Raw genomic sequence first — 16,451 nt, 5'->3', positions numbered from 1 at the left:
CAAGACCTGTGCGATCGATCCTGATGGCGTAACCTGCATAAATTGCCGCGTACATAGATACAGCCCTAGTTGTAAAAATACCACGATTTTCTTTAGAATTCCGTACTGTGCTCGGCATAATGCTGTTCTTTCGATGAATTCTGTTCGGAACAGCCGGTCGGCGATCGATGCGTTTCACCGGTTGAATGCTTCGTTGAGATTCGTCTTTACCGGTTTCGGTGGAACGATAACGACGAGTCTCGTTCGATGGACGAGCTAGCGTACGTGTCACTTGCAGGCGGATATTAAATAGGGGTGTATCGAGTTGCCGGTAAGTCGAGTGGAAAACGCGTAAGCGAATACATCTTCCCGTGCGAAGCGCGGATCGGTGAAAATCTGGAGCTAGATGCTGTCATGCCCGAATCTGAACAAATTTCGTCTCCCAAAGTTCGCACGGGGTCGCGTTTCGTCCGAGTTAAAGTTTCGCTTTTGTTCATCGTACCGTGGCTTTTCGGCTTTGCTTCGCAACTAGAAACCGACTAGTGTTGGTAATGGAAATTCTGAGGTTTCGAAGGATCTTTGAACGTCCGAGTACGGAGACTGAGGAAAGTGGTGCAAGGAGAGCAATACAGAAGGGAGACGAAGGAAATTGGCGTGTAATTTGCAGAAAATTAGTTCCTTTGAGCGAGGCGACGGTAAACATCGATGGTACCTCGCCCCTTGACCTACATTCTTACGTCACTGTCAAGTTCCTGGGCCGATTATAGCACCGTGGCTGATTGCGCGAGAATGTACGCGCGACGATGCTGAAGCATGCTCTAGTTGCGTTACGTTCAATCATCGACTCGGTTTTCCTTATTTCTTCCACTTTTCCTATAAACAAGAGTGGATTGAAAACCGTTGTTTAGGCTATTCACGCGTTGTTTACGTAAATCAGTTGTTTCAGAGGAGAAGAAGAAGAAGGGTGAAAGAGCGTATGGGTTAAAAGAAGACGGTGAGAAGGGTGGTTTATCGGGTCATCGCAAAGGGGGTAATTCCGCATTTGTTTTCCGTTTCTCTATCGAACCGTGAGAAGGAGGATAATTGAGGTGGCTGGTCCCCAGGCAGCTCGGTACCGGGGCTATTCTTCAGCCGTTGTAGAATGCGGAGGGCTTTTACTATATCGATCGGTTAGAAATAGCCCCGCAGCAGGTCAGCACGCAAGTTTTCGCGTTAACCGTTATCGATCGTTCGCGTTAAAGTTTCCCGGCTAGGAAAGCTTCAGCTTTTCCCTCTCGGTGCCCTGTTTCGGTACGAAACCGTGATAGCAACGAATTTTATTCCGTAACTACCGCGAACCGACCGAGGGGTGGACGTTAAAGAGAAGCGAAAGGACAAGAAGGCGAGCGCAGTTTGTCCGGCTACGAAGAGAGGAAAAGCAGCGTGGCGCGGAATGCACAATAAGCGTTGGGTTACGATAAACTGGCAAGAAACAATGGAGTTTGTCGGAGCAACGTGCTCGAAACTGTGCAGCCAAGCTTCGGCTATCGAGTTACCGGTACGTATACCGGCCGACGGCCGAGTTACGACGGTCACCTAGGGCGCAGGGCGTAGGCAGATTGCTCCGCGGACCAAGAACAAAGTCTTCTCACCGGGTAAAAATTTCGATGCACCATGTTCGATGGGAAAAGAAACGTTACACCGTATGATGTTACGAAAATATACGGGGTCCTCGATTTGATCACCGTGTACCCATCCACTTATCGCCGTTAATACCGCGTCAACCGACGCGTTTATAAGCAGATAAATGAGATACCGTATCGAAGAGGAGCGTGCCCGGCGAACCGAGAGAGCGACCAGTTTTCAAACTCGTTGAAAATAAAATCGAGGAGCACGTTTGACGAGGGAGAGGCTGAAAGGTGCTGTTTGTAAGCGCTATCGTGGTCCGTGGGCAAGGAAGAGAAAAGGACAAAGCAGGAGTTCGCGGTAGGCGTCGAGACGAGCAGGCAGGTGTTTCGCCTTTTGCCTCGTCGCTGATTTCCATCCTCCCCTCCCGTTAATGTAACTCTGCCGTGAAAGTCAGCCGAACCGGAATAACGATTAAGAAACAGTCAGATTTTCGAGTACCGAGTTACGATTTAAGGACGATTAATTCGCGTTAGAGAGAATAGAAAGGAGATCCTTTTTCCGTAGAGGAATAAGAATGAAATTGAATTTTTTCGGGGGTGCGAGCACGCGTCGACAGTTGGAACCGATAAGGAAGCACAGAAACACGGGAAGAAATCCGAGCGGTGAAGCAAAGCCCGAAGAAAGAAGAGTGGAAAGGATCGCATACCTGCGGAGCAGGTGTTCCTACGAAGACCGGCTTTTCGTCCTCCTTCCCTTGGCGCTTACGCGTCTACCGACGCGTCTTTACGCCTTCTTCCTTCGTACGTTCCAGCGTTCCAACGTATATGCATAGTTGCTATAAGTATAGATAGAGGAATTCATCTGGTCGAGAATCGTGTGGTAGCACGGTGTTTCTCTCGCGCGATTACTCGTCATCTCGATGCTGAACGAGTTTGGCCCCATGCCCGCTAAAATTTACCGTGTTTTAATTACGCGCTCCACACCCCACCCGAACTGCGTTTTCCCTCGAATAATGGACGGCCGCGTGCTTTTGTTCGCCGCGATCAATCCGCCGGTAAAGTTTAAGTAGAAATACCGTGCAACAAGTACGTAATCGGGAATCAGCTGGATCGTCGTTGAAACGAGCTTGCAAGTATTATTTTTTTTTTTCAGGAAAAATCCTTGTCCTTTCTGGGATTGCCCCTCGCGACCGATCGCGAGTCGTCGACGGCGATAAATTTATCCGGCATAGGGTCTCGTTTCTCTTTTTCCAGCTCGGTTCAACAGGGGTGTAGGAAAAGACTAAAATAACCCCGCAGGCAGTTCTCTACCCTAACTAGAGATTCGTGCCTGCGGAAGAATGCAGTCGTTAGCGTTTAACGACGCGACGACGTTCAAAAAGTCATGACAGATTTCGTACAAAGACGATGACGGACAATGAAGAGACAAAGAAACGGAAAGTTAGAGACATACGCGGGACGGTAAATTGCTATTTAGCTGCGAAACACGGGAACATCTTGCTTCGAGCGTGTCTTCTAGAATCCTAGGGACCGGTTGCGTTGCGCGTTTCAACGTTGCACTTTAATCGTTTCCTTTCCAAGTGACTTCCGCATTACACCGTGACCACCGTGTGATTATTTTAACAACGCAGTTGGATCGGAATGCGTATTCGATATTTTTCAAAAGGGGACCACGGGAAAATATGAGCGTTCTCGATTGTCGCGTAAAGAAAAGAAAAATGGCGGAGATTATAGCCGATGATTTCGAAAGGGTTCAAGTAAATTACAGGAGAGATACTGGGTGACAATCGCGATATCTCAAGGGGGCCACACTCGAGGCGCGTGTCGATCTCTCGGCTCGTTTCTCCTCTTTAATTACCGGAAACGATAAACGAGAAAGAAATTTTGGTAGTCGAAAAAGGATTACGAGGTCGTAACACGCGTTCGATGCGAGGTACGCGTCAACAAAGGAAGCGTTCTTAAATTGGCATACTTTAATTTCGCGTCACGTACGAGGTCATCAGCTACGTTCAGCGATCGCTTTCGATAATTTCCCCGCTAAAGAGTTATCGTTAGTCGGTTAAGGCCAAGCGTGCACGGCCACGAAGAGGATCTTTCTTTCATTTTCCAAAGAAGTATGATTACAGTTCACGGTTTCGTTGTATCAGAATTAATGGATTAGCTTCAGCCACGCACGCCGAGTTTGCTGGAACAGCGACAGGCGTTAGGGCGGAAGGATGTCGGTCCGATCGTACACGCGAGTGAAATCGGATTTGCGAATTTGCAGTTTCGCCTGCGACTCACGCCGGAACACCCTGGGTGCGATCGTTTCGCGGCTTCCTCTCTCAAACGTACCGTGTATCGTATAATTGAGCGTGCGCTAATACAAATTGCACGCGAGCAAAGACGAGAATCGAGGGAAATTCCATCGTGCTACACTCGGATGAAATTAATCGAGCACGGGGTGTCGGTCTGCTGTTGCCGGAGCGATCAAGCCTCCTAACGAAATTAATTATCGATAACGAGCTTCCATCGAAGAAGGATCTTTAACCTGATGTCGCCGATATCGTTAACCCTCGTCCCTTTATCTCTAGATTTGGCTGGTTTGATATCGAATCGGACCTGATAATCGGGAAGAAGGTTCCTCGAATAATCAACGGTTTGCTTTCGCGAAAGAAAAGAAACGGCACGACTAAGGGAAGCTCTCGAGGAGCTTCTTTATCTGTAAGCTCGGAGATGGGGCGAAGATGGTAAATACGCTCTTTCCACCGTTTAACCCTCCTTCGGCTCAACGATATTCCGCCATCCTGATATCCTAGTTAACCACCGAGTGCTGGATTCTTGGATTCATACTCGGAGGAAACATCGGTACATCGGCGACACCGGTAATGCACAGTACGCGGCACGTGCCAGCTGTAATTATTACGCAACGCGCTAACGATGAATGAACGACCGAGAACTTTACGGTAGGCTGACTTTCACGAGAGCGAACGAGGATAATTATCAATCTTCGATGCGCGCGTTGCGTCGTTCATTAACATCCAAAGCTAACCGGTTGAACGTACGATTCGAGGGGAAATGATCGATCGCGGGACCGACCGAAAGGTCAATCGGTGGAACGTCGAGCTAAGAGCATGCAAGCACGATCGCGAATTTCAGTAAACGGTTTTCGTACGTAACCTCGGGTAATCCACTTTACAGAGGGAGAACTTACAACGTAGCTTAATCTAATTCAGAGCGTGAACGCAGTGCCGATCGCGACGCTGGCTGCACGCGCTTCCGTCTAACATTGTAAGCTCGTTTCTGCACGCTCGATTCTAAATTCGGAGGTGCGAAGGAAGGACAACCCGTTCGGTGTCGCGAAGCTTCGCGATCGCGATGGTGCGCGTTTCAAGCTTACTCTCCCGTTGCTGGTACATCGAGCGCCGACCCGGGTCTACCCGACTCGACCCGTTATATCTACAGAACGCCCGTGTCCTCTCCCGACCTCCCGAGAATCCTCGTCGAATCCACGGTCCCACCGCGGTCGCAGTTTCCGCCTCCGCGAGCCAATCTAATCTCCGGCTATCGATCTTAATTACGCCCGGAGAAACTCCTTAAGCCATGTTTCGTTCCGTTTCGCTCTCGCGACGAACGACGCTCGTCTCGAAGGAATTTTATCATTCTTATCGGTCGCCGAATCGATCTGCCACGCTCTCGGCGTTGGTATACAAGGATAGGGTTTTTAGGCGCGCATCGACACGCCTATTTCTCACGATCGATCGCCGATCCGACTCGCGCGTGATCGGATTCGCGCGAAACAAGCGAATGCGATGAGAAAGCATGTTAACGAAGCGACGCGACGCGCAAAAAAGCACCGCTTCCATTCGATTACTTTTAACGATGCTTTTATACTTTTCATCTGTCCGGTGTACCGTGACGATCGATAAACGAAACACGATAAAACGTGCACTGACCTTTCTGCTCCGACTGCGAATTCAGCAGCGAACGCGGATGCCTCGGTTACAGTTGAAATCGATGAAATCTCGCTGGAAGCTGACACTCGCGGGTTCCCCGTCTACAATCCTTACATTCTTGTCCGCGGATTCGATCCGGTTCGGTTCGGCGAAAACAAAAAGGCAACGGAGGCGAACGGGAACAACGATGCTTCCATAGCTCGAATTCTCACACTAGCGGGCTGAGAGGACCGATGGCCGATGACACAATTCCGATTCTACATCCTTGACACGCGTCCCGGTGATCTATCATATCCGATCGTTCGCTCCGCAACGGCACTGACTATCGTTGCTTCGCACTCTCGGCTCGCCCGGAAGTCCTGGCGAATCTTACGTGTCTCTGATCGAAATTCACGTGACACCAGGATGTCCTTAATCCGATGGGAACGGAACACTCGCGACGACAGGAATCGGTCGAGATGGAATTTGAAAAAGTGGTGACTAGCACGAGGGGATCGGGAGGGAACCGAGAATCGGGGAACGAAGTAATCGTGAACCGAGAACGGGAGTGACTCGCGAGCGTGTGTTGCGAGTAGAAAGGAGCAAAGTGGAGTCGAACGTAAAAAGCAAAGGATACGACGCGGCAAACGTCCACGCTCGCTCTGAGCAGCCCGGCGCGGCGGCTCGAATTCTAGCGCGCATCTGTGCCGCGCACCCGCGTCTCCGATTGGCTCGTCCAGCCTTTTTTACCCCCACTCTCCTCGGCTACTTGTCCTGCCGCTTGCTGCTCGTTGCCCGCTGCACGCTGCACACGCTCGTTGCGCTACAGGGGTTCTCTGCTCGCGACTCCGAGAACCTCCGCCACCGCCTCACCGCACCCGCCGCTTCTATACTCTTTTATCGACCTTCTTTTCTTTCTTTACCTTTTTTTTCTTTTTCTCTATTTTTTTTTTATTTCACGGATAACAAGCGGATCTACGTGTAATCGAATTGCTTAGAATCCCGCCGTCGCAGTCTCCTAAGCTGTTTTCAATTTATTGCTCCCTGTTTCCAACCCCTTCTAGCTTTCTCTCTCGTTACCGAACTAGTTTACAACCGAACGGTATCCGTATCTGGATCTTAATTACCGCGTAATCGTGATTACGCGTACGACGATTGACGAGGATTCGTTCGTCGGAACGGATCTCGCAATCGTGAAATTCAGTCGTTCTGGAAAATCCATACGTATTTCCAAATCTGACGAATTTCGATAGAGGATCGGCGCGCGGCTATAAGCAACCGCTATCGCGTAATCTCCACGGTTCGCACCGGTCGCTCTACCGTAAGTGTATCCTTTTTCCGAGCGAGGGAACTTATGAAAAGTGAATGTATCTTGCAGCTGTTCGGACTTGCTCCGAACGAGTTACGAAAGCAGTGACCTGCGTTGAAAAACAGCAGTATCGATTTTACCAGACTTGCCTGTACGCGGTGAGATCACGCCAAAGCGTTGATCGATTCGTATCGCGTTGAAAATGTTAATCGTTGCGTAACATTTTCAATTTCTCCGTTGGTCGAACGGTAGAATTTCGAGTTTCGAAGGAACATCCTGTTTGCGTTTCGTTTGTGAAACTAAAGAAGGGTCGAATAACGATTCCGTTTGCGCATCAATTTAAACGAAAGCGAATAATTTGAAATATCTCCTTCGAACGAGCGATAGAAAGCCATTTCTCCGCGCCTCTCGTTTCACTGACTCACCACTCATCCTCTCTTCGTCACCCCATCCTACCCATCCCTATCAACCACCCCCCATTTATACTCACCACTGTTCGTTTCTCCCGTATTTCCCGTATTTCCTGTATTTCCCGGCCTTTTCGCAGTTTCCCTACGCCCCTTCAGTGTCTCTCTCTCTTCTCTTCTTCTTCCGTTCGTTCGTCTCTCTTGATCCTTCCGGTATTTTCGATCTCCTTTCTTCCTCTCCCCTTCGATCCATCATCTTGCTCCCTCGCTTCCGGTTTCTTCTCACGGTTTTCCCTCCTTTCTCGCTTCATCCGTTACGTTTTTTTCCTCCTGGCCACAGAAGAAAGCAAGTTAAGTTCACCGTCGACCGGTCGATTCGAGAGAGACGTAAACGGTTAACAACCAACTACTTGGCCGTGCACGAAGCATCGTTAAACTTTTTCAATTTACGAGCACCCCGAGCCGCAGCGAATACACGGCGCGTGTATATGCGCTAATGAAAACGGATCCTTCGTACGTAGGATCGAGAACAGCGCGAAAACCGCGTCCAGTTCTTCCCGTCCATTGTTTGCTCTTTAAACGTACGGCCTTTGAGAAACGCGACCTGATTCGCGGCGAATGCATCGACCTCCTCCATCAGTGTTTTACCGAGATTGCTCTTGGTCGCTGTTCACCACGATCTAACGCGAGTAGTTACGGATGTGTGGGAGGAGGAGGAAGTAAAGTGCCGTCGCCACTCGTCCTAGAAGAATCGTTCGGTGTATACGGTAGAATGACGAAGAAAGAGAAAAACCAGCGAGCCCCGTAAACGAATGCTTTATTCTTCCCTCCTTTTCATCGCTCCGTCTCTTATACTTTGCTACGTAAACGATACAATGCCTCGCGAGTACGCGATAACAGAGCGTCTGTACCATTTTTAATGGCACCCGCGCGGTAGCTGTCAAACGCAAAATTGCACCGGATGACGCGAAACACCCGGGGAACAATGATATTTGCCAGTCGCGTTCGTTCCAACAGGATATACGTATTTATCGTATTTTCATAACGTCCGGTCAGGCTGCTCGAGGTTGACGACATTTTAAACGATAATTCTGACTAACGCGGCAAGTTGGTTGCTCCGTGAAACCGCGATACCACGCTTCTTCGAACAATAACTGGTATCCGCCTCTGTACCAGAGTTCGAATTAACGAAGTTGTATCGGGAACTCGGTACACGTTTACACGAAAATATTTCCAACATTTCAAACATTTCTAATTAATCTTCGAGAAGATTAGAAAACAATCCGGATGGAAAATTTCCAAACTCCGAGAGCGGGAAACGAGGAATCGCGAGCGTGCTTGACTCGCGCGGAATTAGACTGGTAAAGTAAATTTGCTGGCAACTCGGAAACTCAAAAGCTCGGACGAGTTAGCTTGCTCGTTAAAAGCGATTCGGGAAAGTTATTAAACGAAACTCGTTACAAGTGTGCTTGGCCTGTATCTTTTCATTATAGGCGTTCGAATTATAACAGGCGGCGTAAGAGCGATTTCTACTCTGGTTATACTTTGCGAAGAGGAAGTAATTGTTTGGTAAGGAAGGTCAGATCGATGAGAGAAGCTTCCGAGTTCGTGGCAAGATCACCAACCTTTAACCTCTTCTTGCTTTCACTCCGTCCTCGTCTGACGCGTTTCTTTTAAGGTACATCAAGGTGTCCTTTCTTTCCCCGCGCCCATCGACCTCTTCCTTAAGCGACGCCAAATTGCATTGCGTTATCTAAATGTTTGCTCCAGCCATTTTTCTTTTCTTCCTTTTTCAAAAGTCGTAGACGCGTCTGATAGGAGTGTAGAATTTCCAGACAGCAAGGATCGAGCGTGCGTCTTTGTTCCTGGTCTTCCTTTCCGTCTTTGTTCCTCTGGGATCGGGGTCGTGGAAGAGGAATAAAGAAAGAAAGGGCGAGGAGGAATGGTCGGGAAGAAAGCGAGCGAAAAGAGAGGTGGAAGGAAGACGTTCGGGTCCCGGAAAAGGACGCCGACTAGGCAGCTGACCGTGATTGCCAAAGTAGTCGATTTAAAAGGCTGTCGGCTATGCACGTTTTCGAAGGTAAAGGGCAACCGGTACTCGAAGAAAACTAGTCGGCAGATGGCACGCGTTCGGCCAGTCCCTTCGGGACCCTCGGTAGCACCCTCTCGAGGATCTAGCCTTCCTTCCTCGGAAGGTCGCGGCCCACTGGTCCCCGCATTTTCTCAAACGATCCTCGCAAAACCATTAAAGCATCGAAATGAGATCGTAAAGAGAAGGTGATGCACCGTGTTCGTTCGCCCGTATAATTGGATGCACAGTGTCGGTACTCGGTGTTGTTTGTTCGAAACGCGTACCGCGGACAAACTTGGCCATGGACTCGGTATCTCGGCCAATTTCACATTTCTCATCCTCCCCTCGCCTCGTTTCGCTCTGTACATCGGTGTCCTTCGAAAGCGACGATATTACACGTCGAAACAGCTCGGCAAAACAAATTCTCCTTCTACATTCGCGATGTCACGCGACGCGTCAAGCATCGTCGAACTCGGTCGATCGGCAAAAGCCTCGAGATTTTCGGATAAAGGATCGCGAAACAGATCGAATTAGCTGTGCTCGCGTCGGTCCGAAGAGCAGGTGCGCCATGCATCACGGAAAACCAGTCTTTGTCTTATTGATCCTGCTTCTGCCCTTTGGACCGCCACCAATCCCACCTGCCGATCACGTGGCTTCCTCCGACCGCTTGGTCGTGCACGATTTACCTTTCGATATAATGTACCATGCTCTCGCAAAACATTTTCTACGCTCGGCTTACGACACCTTGTTGCCGTACCCGCCTTCATCCTCCGCGTCTACACGCGTGTATTTATCGATGCGACTTTTAAAACGTTCGTCGAATCGATTAAGAAATTTGAGAAATCGCTAAATCGGTTCTCCAAAGTAAACGCAAACGCGTGAAATAGGTAAAGTCTTAGGTTTGATACGATAGGAAAGATCGAGATGCATAAAAGGAAGGCGGAACTTATTGGTTCGCGTGATTGTAGCCGGTAATGTATGGGCGTTCCGCGGCAATTTGTAATCCAATATGATCAATCGAGTGAACGTGGCGAAGCCGCACGCATACGCCTCGATGGCGAAGCTTTTTGCAAGGTGTCCGATTGACGACCACCTGTCGGTGTTGGTTGCCGCCCGATCACGATTTACCGTGCATTCGAGAAGAAGCGAGATTCAAGACGTTTCTTGCAGTCGGTGAAACGTCAAGAATCCCATGTACGATCTAAGAGAATTCCTTTGGAATTTGTCGCGTTAACCAGCGAAATGAAGAAACGGGAGACTAGGAGGATCGAGATGCTCGGATTCGCGTGTTATTACGTGTTCCCGATTCCTTGGAACGACAGGACCAAGCTGTTTGCACGGCCAAGTAATAACTGGGATGTTGGAAGCGCGAAAACCAGTCGTACCGAAACAAGAGGAAAGTGGAAAGCCCGGAGGAGGCGGAAAAACTAACAAATGGTCGCTGTTCGTGCGACAATCACCGTCCTGCTTTTATTCCGTCCATCCAACAGGAAAGAAAGAAGGAGAAAGAGAAACGGAGACTCCGATGATTACTGACCCACATTCGGTTTCTTGAACAAAGCTTTCGCTTTTTCTCGTTTATCTCGCGGTGGTAGGTATTCCACGACTCTTCCCTCGTTACACGTGAAAATCTCTAGCCCGTAACACGTGTGTACAAACGCGTAGCTTGCATTTCAAACATATTTTCTCTCGATGAAATGGAAATTAATTGGAACGAACTAAGGTATGAAATCGTATTCGCAAAAGTATAACTGGAACAAACTATAGGGGGGATGCATGGGGTAATGAATACGGTCAATCGCAGTCACGCAAACAAGATAAGAATACGATCGCGAAGGGCTGTGACAAATTTTAACAAGTCACGACATGCATCTTAACGACTAGTTCGCGCTTCCACATACCACTTTCCACTTATCTACTGAAATTGTTGTGTATTGGGTAAAATACAACTGCGAAACAGTTGTTGAATCGATTCGAACATCGACGGGAAAGTCTGTACCTACTTGTACCCAACTAACAATTAAGTCGTGGTCACCGGTTTTATTGAAAAAAACATTTTAAATAACTATTTTACATGAAATGATTCTAAGTCAGTAAACGTTTTATTTCTTACAATTCGAACGTTTACGAATGTCGTATGAAATTTGACGAAATCCCCTGTACGTATTTACATCATTTTGTACTTGTCGGCAATAGTCTTAATAAAAGGGTAGTTACCTTGCGTAAATTTCGTTAAAAATCATCTTCCTCGTCCGTATACTCGCATTCCTCTATAATTCTTGTGATCTCAGCATCGTATTCTCGTGATTCGTCTTCCGACAAATGCGATTCGCCTTCCATAAATTTGGCAAATCTAAAAACAGCCGTTATTTTAATTCAAATCCTCATGATTGCATTACGCCGGCTTTTGTGTCTATATAATAACCTGATTGGATCTTTTAATTTTAGAACTGTCTTCCATGGATTACAGTCGGGACTGGAACAGTATCCTTTCAGTTCGTTTAACGCTTTGTTCGTTTCTTTTATTCCTTCTATACGATACTCATTCTCGGTTAACAACCTCCTTCTGTCAGGAAACATGCTCTTCCTGATCGTGTGTGGGCAGACATGTAACATAGATACTTTCTTTTTAAACAATTTATTATGTTACTGTTGCCGCTGCAATTAATACTTCGACAGGTTTTATATGGATTTTGCATAATACAAGAGAAAACTAAATGCAATAGATAACATGCAAAAATAATTTATTGATAATAGTACAAAATACAAAATATTTATTCATTTGTAAAAGACTTAACAAACAATTTGTATTACCGATCAACTTGACTCACCAATAACTTCTCCCTCTTCGAATCAGTACGATTGGAAAATTGTAAAGAAGAACAATTACGACGCAGGAAAAGAATGATGCTTCGTGAAAATAACTGCTATAGTACATCATAATTAATCCCGCTATCTGAACAAACGAAATAAACGTTAATTGATTTCAAATAGTTAGCTATTAACATAAAGAAATACAAACCTGTAAGCACCATTCGATAAGCTTCTTCGTCCTAACATTTGTAACTGGACCGAAACGATAACAAATTACGAAACTGATCAGAGATGTTAACAGTATGTACCAAGTGACGTATTCTCTGTATTGTACTGCGATCAATCGAGCGTTGTCCCATAATGCTTGGATGAGATAAAAGCTCATTGTCCAACCAGTGGCAACCATCAGGTACATAATTTTACCCTTTAAATAAATACGCGTGTTAAGCTTATAAAAGTTAATGTTTTGGAGTAAAATATACCGACAAATCAATTACCCTTGGTAGTAGTTTGCTAACAAAGTATACTAGAATTATAATTGAAGTAGTAACTCCGAGCGTAATCCCGCATACATAATAAAATATAGGATTTCCGCTTAATTTACGAGCGCTCCAATATATCATAGCACCAAGTAACATTAATATCAGATTGGAGATGTCCATAGCTATTGATGAAAGAGTAAAATTTAAATGGCTTGCAATCATTACAAAATAATTGATCTGATTGTTATACTCACGTGTTTGTGTCATACTTATTCTGTATTTGTGTGAGTTTGAAGGATACACATATACACCAACACATACATCCTCAAATGGATTCATCTTAAATTTCTTGGGTCTTTTTGTACTAAAGAAATTAAAGTTCCAAGATCTTTGATTATCATCATGTTTTTCCATCACTTCTTGTGGACTTTTTCCATCATAAATATCATAATTATCTATATTTGTATTTAAATGCATCTATAAATTAAAAACATACAATGGTGCTGATATGATATGCAACTAACATAGATCGTTCAAAATATCAATCTCTTACTGTTAAACTTCTCCACATGTGTATCAAATACTTGGAATTAGCATTGTGACAAAATATCTGTAATCCAGGTTTGTCATTTTCATACACGTCCTCTGGTTTTAAAAAGTGTGCTGGAAAAAAAAGATCCAACTATATTTTCATGTGTATGTTCAATTAAAATTTATTAATTAGCTCATCTTAAAGACAGTACAAGGCTGGAAAAACGTAGCGATCTTATCGTTGTTGTCTTATCAATCGTACAATTTCTTTTTCAAGTAATATTAGAATCGGCAAATTTACAAATCCAATAGGTTAGTTTTAACTTACTTGATTCCATGATCATCGCAGATTCTATATGAGATAAGTAAAGATAACAGATGAATAAAACGATAACTGCACTTTGTTGAATTATTTTCTTGCCCATCTTATTTGTCTTATAGAAATTAATCTTTCGTAATATCAGCTGAAAACATGAAACGGTACGCATTCCAACATTGTGAACTTAACACTGAATCATTTGAAATTCGAAACTTGAGGCAAAGAGTAGGTATAACAAGACCCCCGACGGCACCTAACTGTAGATGTGGGTGTTTGGGATCCCCAAAATCTGAACCCATCGAAAATAAAGCATGCTGAAGGTGATGCGAGCGTCGAAAACTTTACCGACAGTCTCTAGAGAAATCCCTAGACGCGAGTTTTCAAATTACGTCCTCATTTCTAAACAGAATGTAAAAAAGTTTGAGGGACGTGTTCAGAAGGTTCTAAAGAATATTTGTCTGGTCCTTATATTATCCAAATCGTCAAAAACTTATAAAATATTGAAATTGCTATCTGTCAACGGTCAAGAAAATGGCGGATCGGAGTCACCTGCATTGATTTATTCGTAATATAAACATTTCTGTGAATCGTATGTCCAAATAGGGACCAGACTGATATTCTTTGGGTCGGATAGAATAAAACGAGCACCCAAGGGATGATGTACAAGTCTCCAGGTAGAAGTAATTTGAAAACTACGATTTCGTTGATTGTTCACTCGCGAAAGACGTTGACAAGGTAAAACAGACCAGAAATTTAGTTTCTCGTTCATTCTGTAGGGCGCAGTTCGTTCGTTTGATTAATAAACAATTGTAAAATTAAAAATAATAATTAAATAATTTTTAATAGAATAATTAAACAAAATTTTGCAATATACCCACGCGGAAATGTAAAGAAATAAACAATTTAAATAGATATAACAATAATTTGATTAATAAACAATTGTAAAATATAAAATAATAATTAAACAAATATTAACAAATATCAGATAGAAGTAGTTAAATGTAACCGGCCGCGGAACCGGTGAAGCGGAACGTCATGCTTGATTGGGCGCGTCGCGCGCCGGTACATCGGCGACCTGGAGGAAGGTCAAATCTAGTCAGTCTTATCGCGACCGCCGAAGGATACGGATGGAACTGCCAAACATATACCGGTACGGGTTGACACTATGGATATTCGTGCATGGATTTATCAGTGTGTTACCACAAGTGTTTCTATGTGTGCCTATGGTGTTTCCTATAGTGTTTCCCATGTGTTTTGGAATATTTATACGGATATATTAGTGTGGTCACCCATGTGTTCTAACATTTTTATACAAGTGCATTAGTGTGCCGTGTGGTGTGGTACCCCATGTACCTGCATGTGCTTTATTGTGTTTTATGGTGTGGTTTCCTTTGTACTTTGGCATATATTTACGGATTTATTAGTGGGTTTTATGGAGTGGTACCCTATGTGTTTTGGCATATTTATACGGATTTATTAGTGGGTTTTATGGAGTAGTACCCTATGTGTTTTGGCATATTTATACGGATTTATTAGTGGGTTTTATGGATTGGTACGCTATGTCTTTTACTATAATTTTGCAAATATTTTATAGTGTTCTATGGTTTTGATCTTCAAGTGTTTTGGGATGTATTTGCATGTGTTTTACCGTGTTTTATGGTGTAGTTATTCCCATATAGTTTTGCATGCATATTTTTGAATTATCCTATGTATTAGCATATTAACTACAACAAATTGAGGGAAAATATATATCGTTCAAGAATCGTGATTTTTATGCTTTCAGATGCTTTGGCCAGTAGGGATACCGTTTCTTTGACGAGCCATCTTAATCTTAACAATAAGATGCGTGGCGAGTGCAGTAGTGCAAGTCAACGATCGGTGAGTCGCATGCTTTAAAGTTCCTCCGGTTCCCATCATGTCGTAGGACGAATGGTCCGTAGCGACACGGGAATTGGTTGTAATTTTTATTTTTTGAGCGAGCATAGTGACCCACGAATATCATTGTATCATTTTATACAATGATAATCGTGCAAATTGCTTTTTTGTGTATTTTATGCCTTAGCTCAGGATAGGGTTTTCTTGTACATATTTACATATATAGATTTCGAGTTAAAAAGTGTAGAGAAGTCGGATGACCCTCCGATTTCAGAATACACCTTCTTTTTTATATGTACAAGAATTTATTTCGCGATGAGCAGATTTCAATATCAAAGTAATAAGCATGAATACTTTTAATTATTCCAACTACTTACTTTGATAACGAAATCGCTCTTGAAATTGAAACGTTCTTCCAATTTTATTCGTTAAATTGGCATAAGTTTAGTATATGGGTTGGCCCCCCCAAAGGGGGTGGTCACGTTTACGATTCTCGGTCCTAAATACTCATCATTCGCACTTCATACTCACGAACTCTATCACATAATCATTTATCCACCCGCATACTCTTGTGTAGTGAAATATTACCCAGTTAGGATTTTCAAGTTTAAGTAGTGTTGCGAAAAATTTTCAATGCGAGAGTAAATATTACCCCGTTAGAATTTTCAAGTTTAAGTAGTGTTGCGAAAAATTTCCGGCGCGAGAGTAAATATGACTATACACTGACTAGTATTCGGTGGGAATCCTTTTGGTTTTTATTTGATAAGATTAGTTACAAGGATTCCGCGGCATAAGACCGTGAACACCACCTCATGGGAGATAAAACCATGCATTACTAGGCCTTTTCAGGCACAGCCATAGAGTACGGAACATTTAAGTATGTTGCAACCCATACGCTAAGCTGTCTTAAAGTCCTTTTGCCTATACTATGGGCGTCCACCACTCGAATTCGTTGGATGCAACGTGTTCGATGGGTGGGTAGCGCTCTTAGCGAAGGGGTGCACCTTGCCTGGGCCTAGAGCCTTAAACAGGCGGGGTGGGTGGTATGTAGCGTCGGGCGTAAGTCCAGGGGGCCTAAGAACCTCCGTTGCCAGCTGATATTAGCAGTGGACGAATGTTTGAGTCATATTTTCTCAGTTTTGC

The 16,451-nt window shown here is 44.8% G+C and overlaps 2 protein-coding genes across 12 annotated transcripts in view; both read right to left on the bottom strand.

Annotated features, from left to right (window-relative positions):
• The window catches only part of tinc (transmembrane protein tincar), a 30,430-nt gene extending 20,673 nt beyond the window's left edge, over nucleotides 1-9,757 (bottom strand). For 7 of the 11 annotated variants that reach the window (XM_034325835.2, XM_034325844.2, XM_034325843.2 and 4 more), the window contains exon 1: nucleotides 5,522-6,174. The gene's annotated coding sequence lies outside the window, so the exon portion shown is untranslated. Of the gene's footprint in view, nucleotides 1-5,521; nucleotides 6,175-7,299; nucleotides 7,547-8,841 lie in introns of those variants that run through there. The other 4 variants (XM_034325836.2, XM_076688453.1, XM_034325838.2 and 1 more) reach the window with 1 other exon arrangement.
• Nucleotides 9,758-10,523: 766 nt separating this feature from the next.
• Nucleotides 10,524-13,714, bottom strand: Nemp (Nuclear envelope integral membrane protein). Its single transcript, XM_034325846.2, has 8 exons — nucleotides 13,443-13,714; nucleotides 13,137-13,246; nucleotides 12,838-13,060; nucleotides 12,599-12,765; nucleotides 12,310-12,525; nucleotides 12,119-12,243; nucleotides 11,713-11,874; nucleotides 10,524-11,640 (listed from the first exon to the last, which is right to left on the bottom strand). Exons 1-8 carry the CDS (start codon nucleotides 13,600-13,602, stop codon nucleotides 11,520-11,522), a joined length of 1,284 nt encoding a protein of 427 aa, XP_034181737.1. The 5' UTR covers nucleotides 13,603-13,714; the 3' UTR covers nucleotides 10,524-11,519.
• Nucleotides 13,715-16,451: the final 2,737 nt, after the last annotated feature.

This window comes from Osmia lignaria, chromosome 5, assembly GCF_051020975.1.
Source record: "Osmia lignaria lignaria isolate PbOS001 chromosome 5, iyOsmLign1, whole genome shotgun sequence".
In the NCBI taxonomy this organism is placed as follows: domain Eukaryota; kingdom Metazoa; phylum Arthropoda; class Insecta; order Hymenoptera; family Megachilidae; genus Osmia; species Osmia lignaria.
This window is presented reverse-complemented; position numbering and strand designations above follow the sequence as displayed.

What these genes read in the sequence shown, in the direction of transcription:
- Nemp (XM_034325846.2), bottom strand. Translation starts at nt 13,602, where the DNA reads ATGCGTACCGTTTCATGTTTTCAGCTGATATTACGAAAGATTAATTTC. An exon ending in TGCGATGATCATGGAATCAA is followed by an intron (nt 13,247 to 13,442) that starts GTAAGTTAAAAC and finishes TTTTTTTTCCAG; the next exon opens with CACACTTTTTAAAACCAGAG. An exon ending in TTAGCAAACTACTACCAAGG is followed by an intron (nt 12,526 to 12,598) that starts GTAATTGATTTG and finishes ATTTATTTAAAG; the next exon opens with GGTAAAATTATGTACCTGAT.